General features: G+C 34.4%; 2 protein-coding genes across 3 annotated transcripts; both read left to right on the top strand.

Annotated features, from left to right (window-relative positions):
- Positions 1-719: 719 nt before the first annotated feature.
- Positions 720-7,394, top strand: LOC147273413 (alpha/beta-Hydrolases superfamily protein). Its single transcript, XM_086256232.1, has 5 exons — positions 720-1,448; positions 2,515-2,551; positions 3,163-3,399; positions 3,609-3,656; positions 6,743-7,394. The coding sequence occupies exons 1-5, from the start codon at positions 1,117-1,119 to the stop codon at positions 7,205-7,207; spliced, it is 1,119 nt and encodes a 372-aa protein (XP_086112358.1). The 5' UTR covers positions 720-1,116; the 3' UTR covers positions 7,208-7,394.
- Positions 7,395-12,603: 5,209 nt separating this feature from the next.
- On the top strand, positions 12,604-15,716 carry LOC147273412 (P53/DNA damage-regulated protein). 2 transcript variants are annotated; one of them, XM_086227472.1, is made up of 4 exons: positions 12,604-12,740; positions 12,987-13,107; positions 13,560-13,827; positions 15,272-15,716. In XM_086227472.1, the coding sequence occupies exons 2-4, from the start codon at positions 13,024-13,026 to the stop codon at positions 15,418-15,420; spliced, it is 501 nt and encodes a 166-aa protein (XP_086083598.1). In that variant the 5' UTR covers positions 12,604-12,740; positions 12,987-13,023; the 3' UTR covers positions 15,421-15,716. The 2 variants fall into 2 exon arrangements, with proteins under 2 accessions (XP_086083598.1, XP_086083599.1); XM_086227473.1 differs by having other exon boundaries at positions 12,633-12,766.
- Positions 15,717-21,934: the final 6,218 nt, after the last annotated feature.

Raw genomic sequence — 21,934 nt, 5'->3', positions numbered from 1 at the left:
TTTATTCCCCACATGAATAAATCAGAAAAGTTTGAAACTCTTATCAATAATTGTCTCTTTATTTATTCTATAGAAATTTTTTTCTTTCATCTGGAGAGAAAAATTTTAATTGGACATCTTCAACATGGCAAAAATAGAAAAATCATTACTTCTATAAGACATCTTAGGTATGAAATGTAATTTAGTTAACAATGAAATTTCAAGTATGATAGCCATCTCCTTTTCTCATTTTTAAAAAGTGAAAGTTCACTTCCCATGGTAGGAAAATGAACTTCCACTTTCACCCCAGGAATTGTGATAATTCCATAATCATTACCTTTTGATCAAGAATAATAATTCACCATAACATGATTATGTCTCTACCCTTTTATTTTTTTTTGGTCAAAGATTATGTCTCTACCCTAAATGTGAATTAATGACATCTTAGAAAACAAGATAGGTACCAAATTATATAATTTGACCAAATGACCAAAGGAAAAGTTGAAAAAACAAATTAATACAAAATGAAAAGGTGTTTTTTATTCGTTACAGGGTGGAGGAAAAGGGGGTTTTTGATATTGGCTAAATGAATACAAGTGTCAAAGGTGGATACAAAAATCACAAATGCAATGCAGAAGAGTCAAGAGTCCTCAAAATGGGAAAAAAATGAGATGTCCTGTAGCTGGTAAGCAAGGGGGAAGCTGCAATATTTGACCTGCTTGGCTGCACTGGACAGTCTACACCTGACAAGCAATGAAGTCATGCGCTTAATTTAACTCAGCTTTTTCAAATAGTGCCCTTGTCCTCACTCTCTCACTCTCTCTGGGAACTCTGCACCATCACACCCACTGACCTCATCTTACACATATCTAGCTAAGCAAACACAACACAAAGAGTACAAGACCCCAAAGTAACTTGCACCACCACCACCACCACCACCACCACTCTGCTCTCTCTGATCCCAAGAGAAGAAGAAACCCACAAACCCATTTCTTTGAAAAACAAGCTCACACCCTCTTCAACCCCAAACCCACAAAGCCCCACTTACTCTCTCTCTCTCTCTCTCTACACATGCATTCAAGTCTGGTCTTAATTATTCAATGAGTTGGGTTGTCTTCAACTCTCTTGGGGGTGTGAATGGGGTGCATGTTCTCTCACCTGGCTGCTAAATTTGCCTTCTTTCCTCCATCTCCACCCACCTACAAGATCGAAAAGCGCCAGGACGGCAAGCTCACTGTACTGCCCTCCCCCTCCACAACGACGTCGTTTCCTGTTCCTCACCCCGATGACAACTCCTTGGACGTCCTGCTCATTGATACCAAACATGGGAACAAGATTGTTGCTTTTTATCTCAGAAACCCTTATGCTCGCCTTACCTTGCTTTACTCTCATGGCAATGCTGCTGACCTTGGTCAGCTCTATGATCTCTTTGTGCAGCTCAAGGTCACTCTCAGGGTTAATCTCATTGGGTTAGTTATTTTCAACTCACTTTTCCAGATTTACTTCACAAAATGCTTGATTAGTGGTTGGATTTTTTTTGGGTTCTAAGCCTCTTCTCTCTCTCTCTAAAATGTAGCAGTCTATCTGATTCTGAGCTCATGGCTCATGGGGTTTACAAATCTCACATTTTTTTGACCTTTCGCTTTCAAAAACTTCTTTCCCCCTTCTGTTTTTGAGCTTCTCTCTATATTTGTTTGGTCCTGTTTTTGGGTTTTTAATTTCTCAACAAACAACAGTAGATGTTAATTCCATTTACTACCCACTAAAAACTTTTTTCTGGGTCAGATTTATTTTGATGGCCTTAGATCCGTGAGTTGTAAATGTTAATGCTTCAGTTTGTACTGAAGTCCATTAACTTCTTCTCACTCTATATGGGTTTAAATGTCTTTTTCTCTTTCTTTTTCCCCAATAACATATCAAAGTGAAAGTGAATATGGCAGAGTTAATATAGTTTCCTGGATGTTAGTTCTTATCGGTCTTTTTCAACCTTTTCTTTTCTCTAACAGTACCTTTTCCCCTTGTATAAAGTAATTGGTTTTTATTGTTCTATTTGGATGGAGAAGCAGCTTTACTGTTTTTCTTGGAATTATGTGCCTCTGGGGCTGTATCTTTACTTTCTCCCTATTCTTTTCATCTTTTGGTTAAAAAAGATTTTCTTTTTATTGAAAACTAATTATCTGCGTTTTCTTCTCAAAATTATAACATGAAATCTATGACTTCTGCACAAGTTTAGAGTCATAAGATTATATCTCTGAACTCTGCAAATGGGTTTTTCAGATTTCTGAATGCCCATTTTTTGAGATCTATTTTTCTCCTTTTTAAGAAATTTATAAGTCATATAAGTCAATTTGTAAATGATGTCCAGCTCAATCAACGTACAACTTTTGGTGGTGGGATTTTCTTTGCAGATTTCACTGATTTTAGGTGCAATGTGATAGATATTAAGCTTCACTTAATGTTGTGCTTCCTGTTTTTTTCCTTGCCATTTCCTTGTTTGGGTTTTGATGTTGATCTACTGCTGAATTTTTTATGCAGATATGACTATTCTGGCTATGGAGCCTCTACTGGAAAGGTAGTCTACAATCAATTTATGCTACATGGTGTGAAATATTTTATAGTTCCACCTTGTAATAACATTTTTAGGAAAACATTTCTAAATCATATACCGTGTTATATAATTCACCTGAGGAATTGGAATTGGGAGATATATAGAATAATGCAAGAAACAAATGGCAGGAATGAGCAATGAGGTGGAATTTTGGGATAAGGTTAGTAGAATATGTTGAGAAGATGAGGCATGCACTTCCTAGAGAAAAGGCCTAATTCTTATTCTAGATATAACACTAGTTCCTGAATCAATTGGGGTTCGTGTATGAGTCATGGTATTGACTGACAGTGTCACAAATATGGCCAGATTAGCTCAATGCTGCATACAGTTCTTTAGAAGAAATACATGTGTGAACTGATAGCCACTATATTTAACTATTAGAGTGGATTGATGTTCTGGATTTTGTTATGCTTTATTCTATGAAAATTGTGGGTTTCTGTCCATTTCTGGACATTCTTACTAGCTCACATTTTCTGGTTTTGCTTATCATATTGTAAAATCTGGAACAGCTCGCTTTATTTTATTGTTTCTCAGTATAAGTATTTAATTATGCTTTTTTCCCCCATGAAATCCAGCCTAGTGAAGCGAATACTTATGCTGACATAGAGGCAGTATATGAGTGCCTTGAGACTGAGTATGGAGTTAGCCAGGAAGATTTGATCTTGTATGGGCAGTCAGTTGGCAGTGGACCAACACTGCACTTGGCAGCCAAACTGCCAAGGCTGAGGGGTGTAGTTCTGCACAGCGCAATTCTTTCTGGCCTTCGTGTCCTCTGCCATGTGAAATTCAAATTCTGCTTTGACATTTATAAGGTACAATTATATCTTGCTTAGTCATGTAAGGAAGATGTCTAGCATCACCTTGATCTTGACACAGTTTACCAAATAGATTGTTAGTATTTTGTTATACTGATGTCCAATCGTAAACTGCTAGAATGATTTAATGATTTATATGTTGTCAAGACTTGAGTATCATGTATTGCTGATGAATTCTTAGCTATTAAGTATTCTAATGTATGCAGAACATCAACAAAATTAAGAAGGTGAAGTGCCCTGTGCTAGTGATACATGTAAGTACGTCTTGCAATGTTTAAGCATTATAAACCTCAATGTTCCTTTTCAATTCTCCTTGTTTTCTGTTTGTTTAAAATTCCATATGAATGCATATTGTTCGTTTCACTAAAAATGTTGTATGCTTGATAATTCTTTTTTTCGCTGGGAGTATGCTTGATAATTCTTGAAGGACTTGTGAAGGTTTACACTTTCTTTCCACTTAGTTTAATTTTTTAGCATCTTTTGCAGCATACCACCATTTAATTGGAAAGAAAACCATAAATTATATTCTAGTATCATACTAATCTCACTGTGAATTCAGTTGAGTACAGACATTTCCCCCACTTAGAAAAATATTTGAATGAGTTCTTTGGCATTTGAAGAACTTTTATCTTCCCACAAATAGAACAACCCCAACAGTCTGGTCAAGTGTGGGACTATTAGGTTGCAACCTAGACTCTGTATCTGATGCTCAAATTGTTTGGTTTAGTCTGAGTTTCTAGCTTTATGCGATGACCTTTAATTTCACAAGAAAAGATTTGGAGCATATCTTTTATTTGTATGTTTAAGATCTCTACACACCTTTTACTCGTGTCTTAAATTTTCACACAGCAAGCCTGAATGGAGGAGGCTGTACTATAAATTGTAGGCGAGTGTAAAACCTAATTCCTTAGAAAATGAACTTATAAGAATAGGCTTTATGGTGATAAAGGCTTCACTGATCCGCCCCCAATTAGTTAATATTAAACTATATTTAATTTGAGTTTGTGGACTGCAATCATGAAAATTGTACCATTTCCATCATATATCCTTATTGCTATTCGCAGTTAGTTTTAGTGTTCTAGGATATTAGATAATGGATTTGAGAGGCATTGCGAAAGGTTCAATTTCAATAATTCTTTGGCTGCAGATGCAATGCAAGGGTCTGAAAAGGGCATACATGATTGTCATCTAGGTTGTGAGTCCCATTCTTATGATGTTGCTTTCGATGCATCCTGGAAAAATAGTATTAAAAAAGCAGCGTGAGAGCTAGAGCCTTTTAGGTGGAAGTATTTCTCATGACTCATCAAACTGAGATTGGTGAAGTTTGAAAGAGTCAACATAAAGTTCAGATTTTTTTCATGGAGCATGGAATCGATAGGACTTTCGAAGTTACTTGAAGCGTTTAGGGGTTACAGCACTAAATTAATCAGAAATTTGTGTATCATTTGGTATATGTAAAACCAATTCTCATTGCTTTTTTGAGGTTTAAGATTGATAAAATCTGATTACTGAGTGACTTGTGTATGTGAACGAAAACCGTTGACTGGGAAGTGCACAATAAAATTAGAGGGCTTAAAGTATGAAAAGGATTGAAGCCTAAAATTCCTTTATTCCAGGACATTGAAAGTTACTCAAGATAGCCATTTCTTGTGGTCTGTTTCTTCCATTCATATGCTTTAACAATATAGCGACTATGTAGTCGCTAATCTGTGACTGTATGTTCATATAATTTTCTTCATTTTGTTCTCTATGAATGATGAAGGAAAAGGTGATCAATACTTTCAGCCGCATCTTTGCACATAGTATATGAATGATGAGGTAATAAGTAACATTAGGTCTCTCTTTTGAATCAGAGATATTCACTCTTCACAAACAATTATCCAAGCAAGTACTCGTACCTTACAAAGTACCTTAGCCTTCCAAATCATAACAGATGGTTGAAAATAGGAAGAGATGGATCATCAATCAATTGACTGAAATGAGATTTACACGAAAACTTGCCGAGGATTCAATTTTCTAAGACCTTTATTTGATCTTGATGGATGCAACAGGACATTATCAATCAAAGAGAGTAAAGTAGAGAATTCACCAACTTCAGAGATTCTATAGCTTGAGATGAAAAGCATAGCTCCTGAGTCATTAAGTCCTTGAGAATCTTGAATATGCAACTGCCAAAGTCTTATATTCTGATCTTAGCCTCTGACTCCTACTTTCAATAAGATTGGTAGGTGCAAATGTTAGATTGGTGCATTTGTTGAGAGGAATTTTAGTTGTAATAGAAAAATACTTTGCTTGAGTAGATGAAAGTATGGAAATACAATGCACATGTTAGCTTGTAACTTGTCCCCTAATTTAGTAGCTAGTAACTAACTGATATTTTAATTTCTGCTTAGAGATAAATCTATGTGATTTCTTCTCATTTTATCAGTCAAACAAAAATTACGAAACCATATTATCTATTAACACATCTTACTGTCCAACATCTAACAGTGGTATTGGAGCTAAGACCGGTCATCATTGGGTGACACTTTCCACCCTTGAAATTCCTTTTTCCTCAGTTTCTCTCACATTCCTCCACTAATTTTTCTTATTCAATCCCATCTGCACATTTGAAAAAAAAAAAAAAAAAAAAAAAAAAAGAGGGAGAAGGGCTCAAACACACACAGATACTTAATTATCTTTCTTATTGGTTGCCTACTATTTATTTAGTTGGGGGCTTACCTTGACCTATGTGGCTATGCCTCTGTGTGGGACATAATAGTGAGGTGTAAGGAGTAGCACAGTTCTTATTTTATCTAGTTTATATAGTCCAACATATGCTGAAACCGGAAAATTCTTATTTTGAGCAATCTGCTCCATAAAGAAATGTCAATTTGAGGAAAAGAAACACCCTTCCCCCTATGAATATTAATCTGAGGTTGAAACAGAACTGTATAACCTTACTAGAACTGTATTATTAGATTGCAATCACTTGATTGTGCCCTCTTACCCAACTTGGCTATGTTTTGTATTGCACCTCAGAGAACAATTTTGAATGGAAGCATTGTTGGCATATGTATTGACGTGCATATATCCCTTGCTTAACTTTATGTCTTAGAGTTTTCTTTTGCTGGTTTGGTGATTGTTAATAAACTACTAAACCTTCAAATAATGACCTTAAAGTATTAGTTGGCTGTTTATATAATTATGTTTACAATCTAAGCCTCTGTTTTAAGGGAAACTCTTGTGTCAAAATGTCCGCATGATTATCTAACAAATTGCTCTAATCAATTTATCTTCATTTAATTTGCTTCATTATAATGATAATAATCTGAAATGCGTTAAAAAATTCACCTTTCAGGGTACAGAAGATGATATTGTGAATTGGTTGCACGGCAATGGATTGTGGAAAATGGCAAGGGATCCGTATGAGCCTTTGTGGATTAAAGGAGGTGGCCACTGCAACTTGGAGCTTTACCCTGATTACATCCGCCATCTATGCAGGTTTATCCAAGAAATGGAGAACATAACCACAGAAAGCCGTCTCAAAAAGATACGGCAGAATATGCGTTCCCAAAAGAGATCATGTGCAAATTGTACAAGCAAGTGCTGTAGAATTAAAGTATGCCGACCAAAATGCCCTGAATGTTCAAGACCAAAATGTGTAAAGTGCTCCTGGCGGCCGAAATGCTCATGCTGGAAGCCCAGCTCGGTAAAATGTTGCTGGCGACCAAAATGCCCAAAATGTGCAGGACCAAGCTGCTGCAATAGATGTTTTCACTGGCGATGCTGTGTAGGATCACACAATGGGAAGCAGGATGGCTAATGGTAATAATGTGCTTGTATAGGTTTCTAAACTGCTAACACCCTTTTCTTGTGCAGTACTGTTGGAAACAGAAGGAAGTAGTCTGATAAATTATGATCATATAATTGATTATGCTCTTGATACTTTGTCTTTTTTGAAACCCAGATATTTTATATGAACTTTCTTGAGAACCATTCCTAGAGTTCAACTGAGATGCGCATTCTTATTACATTATATGCATTAAAGCTTAGACATGGCAAATTGGCAATGATTGATTTGTTAGAGAAATTGAAAATGTTGCCGAAAGCATCGGGAATTAGACCACGCAAGAGAGGGAAAGATAAACAAGGCTGGTGTTATGTTCGGTGTTTTGTCAAAAGTTAGTTTCAACTTCCCAATAGGGAAGGGGGCAGAGGAAGCAGATTATAAATTGCAACTTTTAATGAAGACTTCCTAAAAAACCTCAGAAAGTTTTGGCCTAATTAAATTACATTATTCCCAAACATCTCAAGCAATGTCTCAGCCCCATTTCATATATTAATAATTAGTGTGAGCCATTCAAACATGCTCAATTCATGAGGGGTTGGTCATATGAATGCTTGAATGTACTGAACAAACTGTGTAATGCGGAAGTCGCAACTGGATATATTAGGACGCTTTTGCAAAGCGAACAAATATCTTTAACAGTGAACAAACTGTGTAAATGCGGAAGTCGCAACTGGATATATTAGGACGCTTTTGCAAAGCGAACAAATATCTTTAACAGAGAAAGGAATAATGGATGAATATTATTAATATTATACCCTATTAATATAAACATACCGTCTAATAATACTCTTACACGTTAGATTGGTTACATTACGTGACAGTATATTAGTTATATACAAAAAAATTTGATGGAGATAGAACATACTAGAAATTTCATTCTTGATTCATTGATCTTCCAATTTTCTAGAAGCTATTTCTTCTTGTATAAGTTTGAGAATTTACATTTCCTTTCTAATTTTACATAGGAAAATGATTTTGGACCTCAAAAAATCGTGCCTTAATTGTGCCTCAATCACAACTATGTGGCAATATTAATTAGTACATATCACTATTTTTTTTACTTATTATACACATCATTATTTATTTATAATATCAAATAAAAATTATTTTTATTGAAGGACCATCTTATCCCTCTAAAATCCAATTACCCTATCATCTTATCCAATTTTTCCTTTTAATTTCTTTTCCCCAACCCTTCCAATCTCATATTCCTAATTCATCTTTCATCTCCTCTTGATCAGAAATAAATTAGTTCAGGGAATTATAGGAACCCCTCCTCAATGGCATTGCAAGATCTTATTGGACTTGAATCAGCGAGCTCCTATCAACCATTAATGGATAATTCAGCTAAGGTTGGGCCTCATTTTTCAAACTAAGGTTGGTGACCAGTTTGAGCAACTCTAGAGAAGTTAGCCTAAGATAAATCTGCCTCCACAATGCTCTTCCAAAACCTCCATTGGCATTAAAGTTTACAGTCCAAGTACGATTGCATCTTCTAGTTCTTAGTTTATCAGTCCAAGTTTATCAACCAGATAGAAACAAAAGTAACATTGGCCAAATTCTCACTCAGAAAGTCTCAATTATTTAGCAAAAAATAGGAAGCATTCAATCCGATCAGATGTGATTATTTTGTCACTCCAATTTCCCAACAAGACAAGCATTAAACATAAGACATTTTCAGACTTTTGTCAATCCAAGGAATTGAAATAAATTAATTGTTAAATATAACAAAAACTAGTAAATGGTGTGCTCGACTGCTGTATACTCTTTCTACATAATTTTTGTATTCTGGTCCACTGCCGTTGCACCACGTCATATGGTGTAATGACCAGGGTGCCATTGCCAATATTATACCATGGGAAGTAGAACAGGACCTGAAATCAGTGGCGGCTCTTCTTAAATCTCACGAGGTTATAATGAAAAAACCAAATTGATCATAGTGAAAGAAAAACCAACAGCAGGAAACATCCATACCTCACATTTCTAAGATAGCCAAATACATGTTGTTGATACCCCTTGAAAAATTCCACTGTGTTAATTAGAGTACAAGTCACAAGCTGACACGTGGTTTGCCAAGTCAATGAAAAGTCAAACGTTTTAGTTATTCCGGCCCAACTTGAATTTCCGGCCGAAAGGAAGTTGTTCACTCGAGAAGAAGGAAGTTTTCTAAATCAAACCTATCTTGATCACGTCAACACGTCAGCACGTCAGCAGATAAGGATAATCAGTTTGGATGTGGACAGCTCAAGATAAGGACAATCTATTCACCAACCAAGGACATACGTCAGCATCAAGCCACTTTGTGACATCATGAATCTCAATCCTACACGTGTTCGTCAAAGATAAAACCCTAGCACGATTCAAGGCTCTATAAAAAGGAATCAAAGCTATAGTGCTAAAGGTCTTCGCCTCTACAAAATCCAAAATCTCAAATTCAACTCCGTGCTTTCTTTACATTGTTTATCGTCAGAATTGCATTTTTATTTTGTTTTAGACTTGAAAAATTGTCTTCTTCAAATACTTTTTTGGTACTCTGGTACTTTTAAGCTTTCTTTATTATATTTTCTTGTCCTTTTCATGATCAATATTACTTTTGAGACTCTATTTAATGCATTCTTGCTGGTTTGATCTCTTTATCTGAATATTTTGCTTGTCTTGATTTACGGTCCAGATCCCAATATTTCCTTCATTGAGCATTTATTCCTTTTTTATTCATTTATCTCATTCATTAGGGTTTTACACCTCAGTTTTATTTAGCTTTAGCTTTATCAATTATTTCAGATCTAACTAAAATCAAAGTAAACTTTCAACATCAATCATGCATAGATCTTTCATTTCCAGTACTATCTTACCTTTAAGGTTCTAGATCTAGGTTTCTATCACCAGATCTGATATTCTTATTGTTTTTAGTTTATGTTACGTTTGTCAAGAGCTTTTAATTTTAACATTCACAGTAAAGTCCTAGATCATCCTAGAGAAGAAAAAAATTTAGATAGTTTTTCCCCGTTTCTTTTTTATTGCACAGTCATTTTTTAAAAGTCAGATTTGTATTTAGTTCTCCAGATTTATTTTCGTTAATTTTTATCTTTACATTTTGTATTTGGCTACACCAAGCTAAATAGTTGCATGCCCGCACCCAAAGGTCGGAAGCCTCACCTCTCACTCACGGCAAGGTATTTTGGCACCAATCGCGGCCCTCCATGTGGCCGTTACATTTTTGTGCTAAAACACATGTTTCATTATGCAATAACATTGCACACAAGAAAATATTAGGTGCACGCTGCAATAAGGCTAAGTTACTGAAATAAATGCTGCATATATAACACAGAATGATGTAAATTCTGAGTGCTCTTGATCCATATATAATAGGAAGAAACAGTTGACCAAACTACTTTATGAGATATAGTCCCTCGGCCTCAGCGATTTGTTTTTCTCATGTTTACTTTCTACCTTTGTGTCTTCAAAGCAAGACATATTAACCAAAATATAAAAATAAAAAACGCTGGACTTGAAGATGATGACGATGATGAGATTTTCCCTTCTTTTATATGTGTCCTCAAAATTTTTTTACAATTTTTCAGTTTCTATGATGAAGAGATGGTGGACTAATTTATGGTTTTATTTCTTAATTTTTTTTAATCGAGCATGCTATATTAGTTTAGGAATAAAATCTTTTTAATAAAAATTTTAGGAAGGTTAAAATAAGTCTTTTATAGGCTTATGTGACATCAAAATTAAATAATTTAATTGACATGGATATTACATGCAAGGAATAAAATTTCGAGTTTCGAGGAAATTTCGATGGAAATTTCGACGGAAATTTCGAAGATTTTTAAATTTCGACAGAAATTAGACGGAAACGATGGAAATTACTATCAAAATACGAAAATTTTGAATGAAACTTTACTATATGTTTATTTAACATATTATCTACTACATTGATAAAAAACATTGAAAAAACCAAATTATATAGTAAGTTTCATGTGATATAAGATGAATATAATGCGCACTGAAGGTAAATACTATGAAATAAAATTAGTATAATGAATAAATAAAATTAATATATTTTTTATACTCTATAATATATACACTAAACCCTATATACTTTATAATCTATACTCTATATTGTTTAAAATATCATATAAGATATTAAGATTTAGGCCCTTTAGAATATTTTTAATTATTTTTTATATAAAAATGTATTATAGTTTATTGGTTTAGGATTTAAAAACAATTAAACGAAACCCCAAAACGGCCAAACGAAACCCCAAATCATTTTTTTTTTCAATTGCCCAAAAACCTCAAACTAGAATATGGTATATGATATTAGGGTTTAGGGAGTATTTTAAATTATTTTTTATATAGAAATATATTAGAGTTTACTAATTTATGGTTTAAAAACAACTAAACGAAATTCTAAAACGGCCAAACGAAAGCTCAAATCTTTTTTTTTTCTTTACAATTGCCTAAAGTCTCTAAATCCCAATCAACCCTAAATCTTTTAATTTTTTTCTCTTTTTTACTTTTTTACTTTTTTTTTTCTTTTTTCTCTTCTTTTTCTTTTCTTCTTTTTCTTTTTTTCTTTTCTTTTCTTTTTTTCTTCTTTTTTTTCTTTCCTTCTTTTCTTTTTTTTTTTCTTCCCTTTCCTTTCCTTTCCTTCCTTCTCTTTCGGTCTTTCCTTTCTTTTCCAAATCTCCCCCGAGTACTCACTGTACTCTCCAAGACTCCAACCTCTCTCTCTCTCTCTCTCTCTCTCTCTCTCTCTCTCTCTCTCTCTCTCTCCTTGCTGTCGCCCCCCTTGCCGCCCCCTGCTGTCCCCTGTCGTCGCCCCCTGCCATCGCCCCCTACTGTCGCCCCCTGCTGCCCCCCTACCGTCGCACCCTGCTACCCCCCTGCCGTCGCCCCCTGCCGCCCCCTCTTTCTCCCTCATCTCCCCCTGCCGCCTCGATCTCCCCCTGCCGCACCCCCCATTTTTCCCCCAAAACTCAGATCTCACCTCCAAAAACCCAAAACCAGATCGAGCACCCCGGCGAAACTTTCGGCGAAATTTCGAAAATTTCGCCGAAATTATCTTGAAAATTTAACAAATAGAGGTTTCGATTTCGACACCCCAAAAAATCGAAATTTTCGGCAAAATTTCACCGAAAATTTCAAAATTTAACACCTTGATTACATGTCATTGAGACACAATTGAATTGTGTCCTCGCACTCCCTTTTACATATTGCCCAAGCCCACTGTTGGCTTGTAATATTGTATCATATTTTCTTTGTTTTCTTTGTCATATAAAGACCCAAATTTTATATGGTGATATTAGCCCACCCAAGCCCAACTCCAACCCATATTTTAAGCTCTAAGCCCAACTCTTTTTGCCATCTATTTCCCACCTCCTTTTTCACCAAAAGAGCAAAGACCTTCTCTTCCTCTCTCCTTCTCGTTTCTCAGCTCCAGTCACTCCTCAGAAAACCCTACTACAGAGCTTGTTGCAGTTTCAAGTTAAGCTATTAGGTATGTTTGTCAGCGTATATATCTAGGTAATTTTCACTTGGTTTCTTTTTTTTTTCTTCAAACTTTTCTTTGACCCATTTGTTTCTCTGTATTGCCTCTCCTTATCATTCGCTTTTCTCTTCTTCAGAATTTGTATGCGTTTGAGAAAACTGGTTCTGTCTATGCAATAAAATCTGGGTTGGTTTTCATTCAGACATTAATCAAACCCATCTAATAAATTTTAGCTATTTTTCGATGATATTTCAGTTATAGAATTAGGTGTTATCTTGTTGAGAATTCAAAAATGGATGAGACCATGAAGCAATTCCAGAAGAGCTTAATTGAGCTCGAGACTGAAGCTGATCATCTCCTTCTATCTCGTCTGCAGGTAATTCATTCCTCAAGATCCTTTCTTAGAAACATGTTTGTTCTATCTTTAAAAATTAATGCTTTGAGAAGTAGCTGACAAGTTGGAAATTTAAATTAAAGGACAATAACACATTATAAGTGTCAAAAACAAAATTGGATTAGAGAATTAGAACCAGAAGATTATTTCTTATCTTTATGAAGAAGATGGGTGATTAGATACTGCAAATTGTATGCAAGACAAATTAATCAATTCCGATGTTGTTATGTGTCTTGGCTAAATTGTTTGAAAATTTCCCTTTAGGTTCCTTTATAAGTAATATATGTATATTGGGTTTTGTTAATTGCTCAATCCCAGTACATTTAAGTGACTTTATTGTGTGAACAAATCCAATTTCGTTAAAAATTGATGTATTTTATTAGGTCTTGTTATTAAGAACTGGAGGCATTATGATTTTTATGATGTAAATGCAGCTGGTTGAAAATGACAGGGTGAGGAATGGGAACAGAGAAGCACTTACATCTCTGAGGAAGATAGCTCGGACAACCAAGACTAGTGTTCCATCTCCTTTTGAGTCGATAATGAAGGAGATTGGGGGGCCACAATCAAGACCTTTGGTGAAGGAGGTATGCCCCACCTGTGGCAATCATGACTCAAATGAGCACACATGGATGATGTTCCCGGGAACTGATATCTTTGCAAGGATTCCATTTCATGCTGCCCATACCATCTTGGAGACAGGTTTTCTCTCAGACCTCCTTTTTTAATGTAATTATTTTGGAAAATAAATCAACACTGTTATTAAGAATTACGCTATATCATATATCAATATGCTAGGGTGATATAACTGATTTCAAGAAATATTTTATAGAGGCTTTGTTAAGTTTAAGAAATTTGGCATTTTCAATCATCAGGGGTGGACTTTTGATTTCAAAACTTGGTACTTTTTGTAATAATGGAATTGAATCTGATATCTATGTTTTTAACCTTAGCAAGCAGTCATTTGTTTTGTTAGGTTGCCTTTGTACTACTTAGAATAAGATTCTTCACTCCCATGAATGGAAATGCTTGCACTACGATGTCATGTCCTTGTGTCTTAGATTTTCAATTTTTCTTCTATGTTTATAAATTTTTAGGTGTCAGTTTTCATTCTAGCTGTTGTTTAAAGTTTAGGCTTAAACTTTCAATATTCAGGGACGAAAGTTCAAAACACTAGAGGAGCCCTATTTATATATAAGAATGCTTATCCATGAAGGAAGACCTAGTGGATATAGGAGTGTTAAAAATTTAGTATTTTGGAATCTGCTCACTCATTTTTGTTCTTGGAAATAAAATCAGAGAATTGATGTTGGCGTTAACTAAATTTGTCAAGATGACAAACATTAGAACGGAAAAAAAAAAAAAAAATGTCTGGTTGAATGATCTGTCTAACTGTTGAGACTCTAGAGTTACCTTCCATTCAAAAGGCTTATAGATGATCATGAAGATGCCATCTCCTGATTTGCAACATCCATTAATCTCACAAAAGGAAGCTATGCTTGAGATTATATAGGATAAATTTGTATTGAAGATGAGAAGGATCCGTTCATCATAAAAAATTGTCATTAGAACTGTAGGTTTCTTTGTTCTCGCCGAAAGGTTTCCAATCAATCTCAAATGTCTGGTTGAATTATCTGTCTAACTGTTGAGACTCTAGAGTTACCTCCCATTCAAAAGGCTTATAGATGATCATGAAGATGCCATCTCCTGATTTGCATCATCCATTAATCTCACAAAAGGAAGCTAGATTATATACAGGATGAATTTGTATTGAAGATGAGAAGGATCTGTTCATCGTCAAATTATCATTAGAACTGTAGGTTTCTTTGTTCCCACTGAAAGGTTTTCAATCAATCTCTGGTTGTGTTCCTCCGGGTTATGTATAATTTCCTCAAACTTTACCCTTGAAGCTTCTCGGAGAAATTCATTTAATTTTTTAGATAAATGCGGCTGCAATTGCTGTTCTGTCTCTCTTTACTGTCAAAAGAAAGTTAGGAGTACAGTCATGAACTCAGAATTCATAAGTTGTTAGCATATTATATATATATATATATTTGTGTTAGTTTCTTTTTTCATGTAATTATTATCTCATTTTTAATTTCAAGAAATAGATTATGAATCTTTTTCTATTGTCCTTGTGATGCAGATCAAGAACAACTTGACTTTGATTCGAGAAGGCTACAAAGCTTAGTGAAGGATAAGGCCCTTTTGATTTCAGAAAAAGGTGCCCTTGCTGACAAGGTCTGTCCGGGTGTGCTGAAGTCTTTGGTAACCTTGACAGACAAACCAAAATGAGTTATGCTTGATGCAGTAATATTTGATTTCAGTTTAACCTTACATCCACTCCCAACTAAGGAGAAAGGAATGAACATTAGTCTCCCGGGCTAGCATCAGTAATCTCTCTACCTAGTTTCAGTAGCATAGCCGGTGTGTAGACTAGTGTTTTGTAACTGTTCCAGTATTTGCTACTCCTAATGCTGCTAAAATCAGCATTTACGTGAATATCGGGATTGATTATAACAGAAAAGCTAGAAATTGTCACATACTATAATACATGGTTACTACTTGTTAATGACAGTTTGAACACTGCATGCCCCTTTTGAGTTTTGACACTTGCAGAATAGGAAATATATGATGTATGAATCTATTGAGGGATTCTTGTAGGATGTTATATTTTTCTCTTTCTTCTCTCTCTATTTCCCTCCCTGTTTCTCATTCCCCCTCTCTCTCTCTTTCCTTCCCCATCTCTCTCTTTGCACTTCCTTGCCGACCTCCCTTTGCATCCGCAGGGGGTGTGAAAAGAGAGGTGGGGAAGGAAAGAGAAGAGAGAGAGAGTCTGACCACCACCAGCAGGCTGGTGTAGGAGGCTGGTGACCGGGGCGGGGATCAGGCGGTCTTGGGTGGTTTTTGTTTTTCTTTATGGTGTTTTAGAATTGTAATTTACAAATTAGAAGAGAGTGGTGTGAAGTGAGAAGAGAATGAGTGTATATATATCAGCCATCTTAATAAATTATGTCCTCCACTAACAATTTCTCAATTTCAAAATGTATGGAAAGAAAGTGGTAAAATGGAAGTGGGAAGTGGGATGCTGTATTTCCAAGGATTGTACTCTATATTCGAATGAACATTGTAATTGTAAGAAAGTAGATTTTTTTATCTATAGACCTAGGAAAATAAAACTTTAGATAGGATCCTATAGGATCTCACATTTTCAAAATTTCAAGTGAAATATTTTCAATCGGCTAAAGCAGTTATACCAAATGTAAAACTTTTTTTTTTTAATTACAGGGAAGGGGGGAGGATTCGAATCCGGGTGTGTAAGCGGGGAGCTTTTGGGAGCTTTTATCCTCGGCCAACTAGGGCCAACCCCAATTCACAAATGTAAAACTTTTTGAAAATTATAAAAAATATATATATTTTTTCATTCTAAGTATCACGTGTTACAATGATTTATGTATGTATAGAGCAAGGATAATTAATTATAACAAAATCAGTATTTAATGAACACAGATCTTATAAACTAAAAATTTAATTGATTTACTTATTTTTAAAACAAACCTATCCCTAGTACGAGAGTCTGGAAGGGCATGTTTAACACTAACTTAATTGATTTATTTATAATTCGTAGCAAACTCGATTCACCTACTAATTTTGACATATTCATACTTGCTGATCGAGTAGCTGGTTGACATTTACCAGGTCTATAAAAGCTAATATACATCACAGCTAGCCAAGAAGATTGCCATATTTTACATAAATGTCTCTTTCTATTATATACTGGCAAATGTTGCTACTCATTGCAAGCTGCGTGCTGGAACTTTCTCTTGACTCTTGAATCCATCATACATTTATTTTCTTTATTAATTTTAATATATTAATTTCTTTCAGCCATGCATATATGCAAGAGACTTTTAGAGATATTTCTGCTCTAAATATTAATTGCTTTGTCTGCTGGTATGATCCATGCTCTCGATCGTTGTAATAAAATACTAATTGACTCATCGCCATCGTATGTGAACACCTGATACTTAGTATGCAAATCATCATCACCGGCACAAGAATGTCGGTACGAACCAAGGAATTTTGAACTTTCAACGTGACAGCCTCATGCTTCCATTTTGGTTATATTATGTTGAGCAATGTTTGAGGACTAATTTTATCCTCATAGTTAATCAAATGAGCTCATGATGGGGTTTATCATGCCAACTCTCTTTTTCTCTTATGGTGGAGCTCATTTGATATATTGGCCATGAACACAAAGTTGGTCCTCAAGCATGAGAACCCAAGCATTGGCTATTCTCAATTGCATGTTACACACACACACATACACACACACACACACACATATATATATATATAACTTCTAATAAGGGATCCCTTATTTAGTATTAAATGAGGAATCCCCCTATAGGGCCCATACGAGTCGTTTTGTGTCGATCTAAAACATTCATTTTTTATATCTCAATTGATAAATCATCCTTGCAAAAAATCAGTCAAATCGAAAACTGTTTACCCGTTGAATTAAGTGGTCAAAGTTTAGGTGTTTATAGACGAACTACAAGTTCGTCTATTTGTTTGATTCAAATTGAATATCTTAACGGTTTCCGATTTAGCTGATTTTTTGCATCCAAGGTGGGCACTATATAAACATTTTTGAACACACAATATATTTAGTGTTGATTAATAATTTTCTTTTTTGTGTTATAAGTATAATATTTTTGTTTTTATGAGTTTTCAAATTTTAAGAGTGCTGTATGATAACTTTTTAATTTTGAATATACAATTGTTTCTCTCAGGACATTCATAACAATAAAATCATTTTTACATAATTAAAATTACTTTCACAGACAAAAAATTCAAGAGAATTACTTGTTCTTAACTTAATTAATTATTAAGTATTTCTAACAAAAATAATAATTTTTTTATAAAATGAGCAAAGACAGATCAACATTTACCTTTAAAAAAAAACTATATAATGATTCACTTGGATTTAGTGATTTACATATGCTACATAAGAAACTATTTCTTTTTTTTATGCCAAAAATAATTATTTAGAAAATATATGTCATAATATATTAACAAAAATAATAAAGAAATCAAAAAGGAAAAATGAATTAATTAGAGGTGAGGGGGTCCCACCCGTCCTTATGTGGCTCTGCACATATATATATATATATATATACAGGCTCCTTCTATTGAGGTATACCTCAACTTATTTATGTTGAGGTATACCCTATTGGGGCCCACACGAGTCGTTTTGTGTCAATCCGAACCGTTCATTTTTTATATCTTCATTGATAGATCATCCTTGCAAAAAATTAGCCAAATCCGAAATCATTTGCCTATCTAACTTTGATCAAATAAATAGATGAACCACAATTACTTTTTTCACATATTCCAAGTGCCGCTCAATTATATAATTTTTCTTCTTCTTCTATAAATGATTGAACATGATTAGTCGGGTTTTATGTTAAATTTTAACTACAATCTAACATAAATATTCCCCCACAAGTTATTCTACAATCTATGAAGGTGAATCTGTCGGAATATGAAGTCAAAAACGGTAGAGGAAGCAACAACGTACACTTCTTGCAACACTCGCCTATTATTATAAAAAAAAAAATTGAAAAAAATTCCTTAACTTTTGATTTGGGTGTTTAATTAGGAGTTAGGACTAAATGAAACATTAATTTTAAAACTTCATGAAGAAAGAACAATATTCAAGTGCTCAACTTCATGAAGAAATATCTATGCAGAGCAAATTATTTAAGTAAGATAGTTCACTTGACTCTGATATTGACGGGAATGAAGAGAGGGGAGGAGGGGGGAGAGAGATGAAATTGTGGGAAAGTGTAAGGTTTAAAAGTAGGAAGGTATATATAGGACTTGTAATACATGAATGAACAAAGTTTACATTGTTTCATCAAGTTTTAAAATTGATGATTCATTTTGTCCTACTAACACTCGAGTCAAAATTTAAATACTCAATTGAAAAGTTTAAAAAATCAGGAATCAAAATAGAAAATCGAGTAATGTATTTAATGTACTCTAACATTTATGAAGCCAAAGGTGAAATAAAAAATATGAGGTGTATAGGAGAAATGCTAGCGGCCTTCCCTTGGCCTGTCTACGTTTTTCTTCTACATTCCTCTTATAATTTTTAATTTGTAGTATAACCTTATGATTATAATAATTTACTTTTTAGATCACTCTTTGAAGGTATTTATAAAAAAAATAGCCAAATTGAAAAATCGATTAGTTATAGAACAATTATCAAATTAATAGACCGTTTTGGTAACAATTTAATTCACCATATATTTATTTGATAACAGTTACATGAGTAAATAATTATCGATTTAGTTGATTGTTTATAAATATAAACTTTAAACGATAATTTATAAAATGAACGATTTTTTGGTCGGAAAAAAAAAAAAAAGAGATAGCTAGCTATCATTTCTCCAAGACGTAAAACCCACATTTGGCATTATATTAATCATTTATGCTGGCATCATAGATAGAACTATGGAAGGTACAAGGACAAAGTTCTAGTATCAATTAATTATATATTGATTCATGAAATCGAAATGTAGTGTTTGTTTATGGGACCAAGTGACCAACCAACCAACTGAAATACCGAACACAAAGCACTTATTTCGCATGTGTTGCTGGAATCAAGGCAGGCCAGCACTCTTCTTTGAGGCCCACAAACTGAAAAGCAATTGGAAATCTCGGACGGAAATGGAGGAGCTCACACGCGGTCCATGAGGGCCCCACTGTTACGCGGTTGGCTGAAGATTGAAATTGGATATTTAGAGAAAGGTATATTCGTATATATATCTATGGGACCCAATCCATTATTCATATATCTCACGCGGTCCACATTCTGATTCTCCGCTGTTTTTGGTTTCATGTTGTCCTAGGAATAACCAGTATGACGTTTCTACCCCTACTTTGGTCCTATTGAGAGCTCTTGTGAAATAATACTTATCTAAATTAGCTCCTTGACATGCGCTGAATTTCTCTATTTAATGTTAACCCATAATCAAGGAGTGTAATTTCGATTTCGAGGAAATTTTCGATAGAAATTTCGACGGAAATTTTCGTGGAAATTTCGATTAAAATTTCGATTTCGATAAAATTAGACAAAAATGACGGAAATTACTATTAAAATATGGAAATTTTGAATGAAACTTGACCATATGTTTATTTAACATATTATCTACTACATAGATAAAAAATATTGAAGAAACCAAATTATATATTAGGTTTCATATGATATAAGGTAAATATAATGCGCGCTGGATGCAAATACTATTAGAAAAATGGGTCACTGATTAATAATTATATAAAAAACACCTCATACCCTAAACCCTAAACTATATACCCTCTATATACCATATATCATGTAAGGCTATAACCCTCCATATACCCTATGCCATGTAAGGCTATACCCTCTATATACCCTATAAGGCTATACTCTCTATGTACCCTATACCGCATGTTATTAAATTTACTCAACCCTACCTTCTAAACCATAAATCATCAACAATAAATCACTCTCTAAACCCTAAATTATATTAAACTTATATACTTACAAACTTATATAAAATTATAAACTTAAATACTCCATAGTGATATTTAGTTTATAAACTTATATAAAATTACTAAACCCATATTATAGTTTTTCTAAAAAAAAAAAAAAAAACATATTATAGACTTTATAGTTTATATTGTTTTAAACTTTTATTATATGCCAAATCAAATTTGGCAAAGTAGCAAACTAGGCTAACTAATCTAATAATTAATTAATTAATCTAATAATAATGGCTGCAAGCCTACAACTTACAAGCCTACAAGGCTAACTAATCTAATAATTAATTAATTAATCTAATAATAATGGCTACAAGCCTACAACTTACAAGCCTACAATCCATAACTAAACTATATTGGTTCCGGATCAAGAAAGCCCAAGCCCAAGACATGATACAATCCATTCCGATCAGGATTTGGAAAAAAAATGAAAAATAAAAAAAGCAAGTTACGTTTAAGACCAGACAAGAGGAGGAGGAGGAGGACTGGAAGAGGAAGAGGACCGGCGAATTAGAGTGGGAAAGAGTGCGAATCAGAGGAAGAGGACCAGACACGATCGATGCCGTTTCTAGCGATGCTTAGATTCTTGAAGGGAGTCGTGGGTGGATCTGGGACTGGACCCAAAGATCTACCCTTCAACATCGGCGAAGCCTATCCCTCTGCTTGGGGCTCTTGGACTCACTTCCGGGGCACCTCCAAGGTCGGTCACCTTCTCTTTTTGTCTGTGTTTTATCATGGGTTCGAAATTTCGACGAAATTTGGGTGAAATTTCGCCGAAAGTTTACAAAAATATACGTGTGACAGTTTCAAAATTTCGGCCGAAATTTAAGCGAAATTTCGCAAAATTATCGAAATTTCGCCGAAAAATTATCGAAAATTAACGGGTATGTTATAAAATTTCGGGCCTCCCCAAAAACGAAAATTTCGCCGAAATTTCGCCGAAATTTTCGAAATTTTATTCCTTGCCCATAATTACATTTTATTTTTTTTACTTAAATTATTTATTTAACATCTTTAACTTATTCATTTGTAGCCGTAGTTTCATTGGGCTTGTGTTATAACTTTTAATTTTGTTACATTATTGTTTTACTATTTTGCCCTTACTTTATTTGAATTATCTTACCATAGCATTTTGGCTTATTCACACCATTGCCCCCTGTAAGATACACTTTTTTTCACTTTGCCCCCTGAAACTTAAATCCTCTCAGTTTGCCACCTG

Source organism: Dryas octopetala, chromosome 9 (genome assembly GCF_963921425.1).
Source record: "Dryas octopetala chromosome 9, drDryOcto1.1, whole genome shotgun sequence".
Taxonomy (NCBI): Eukaryota; Viridiplantae; Streptophyta; class Magnoliopsida; order Rosales; family Rosaceae; genus Dryas; species Dryas octopetala.
This window is presented reverse-complemented; position numbering and strand designations above follow the sequence as displayed.

Bases quoted from the DNA above. Each gene is read 5' to 3' on its own strand.
- LOC147273413 (XM_086256232.1), top strand. From the start codon at position 1,117: ATGGGGTGCATGTTCTCTCACCTGGCTGCTAAATTTGCCTTCTTTCCT. The intron at 1,449-2,514 runs GTTAGTTATTTT...TTTTTTATGCAG, and splicing joins CTCAGGGTTAATCTCATTGG to ATATGACTATTCTGGCTATG. The intron at 2,552-3,162 runs GTAGTCTACAAT...CATGAAATCCAG, and splicing joins ATGGAGCCTCTACTGGAAAG to CCTAGTGAAGCGAATACTTA.
- LOC147273412 (XM_086227472.1), top strand. From the start codon at position 13,024: ATGGATGAGACCATGAAGCAATTCCAGAAGAGCTTAATTGAGCTCGAG. The intron at 13,108-13,559 runs GTAATTCATTCC...ATGTAAATGCAG, and splicing joins TCCTTCTATCTCGTCTGCAG to CTGGTTGAAAATGACAGGGT. The intron at 13,828-15,271 runs GTTTTCTCTCAG...CTTGTGATGCAG, and splicing joins CCATACCATCTTGGAGACAG to ATCAAGAACAACTTGACTTT.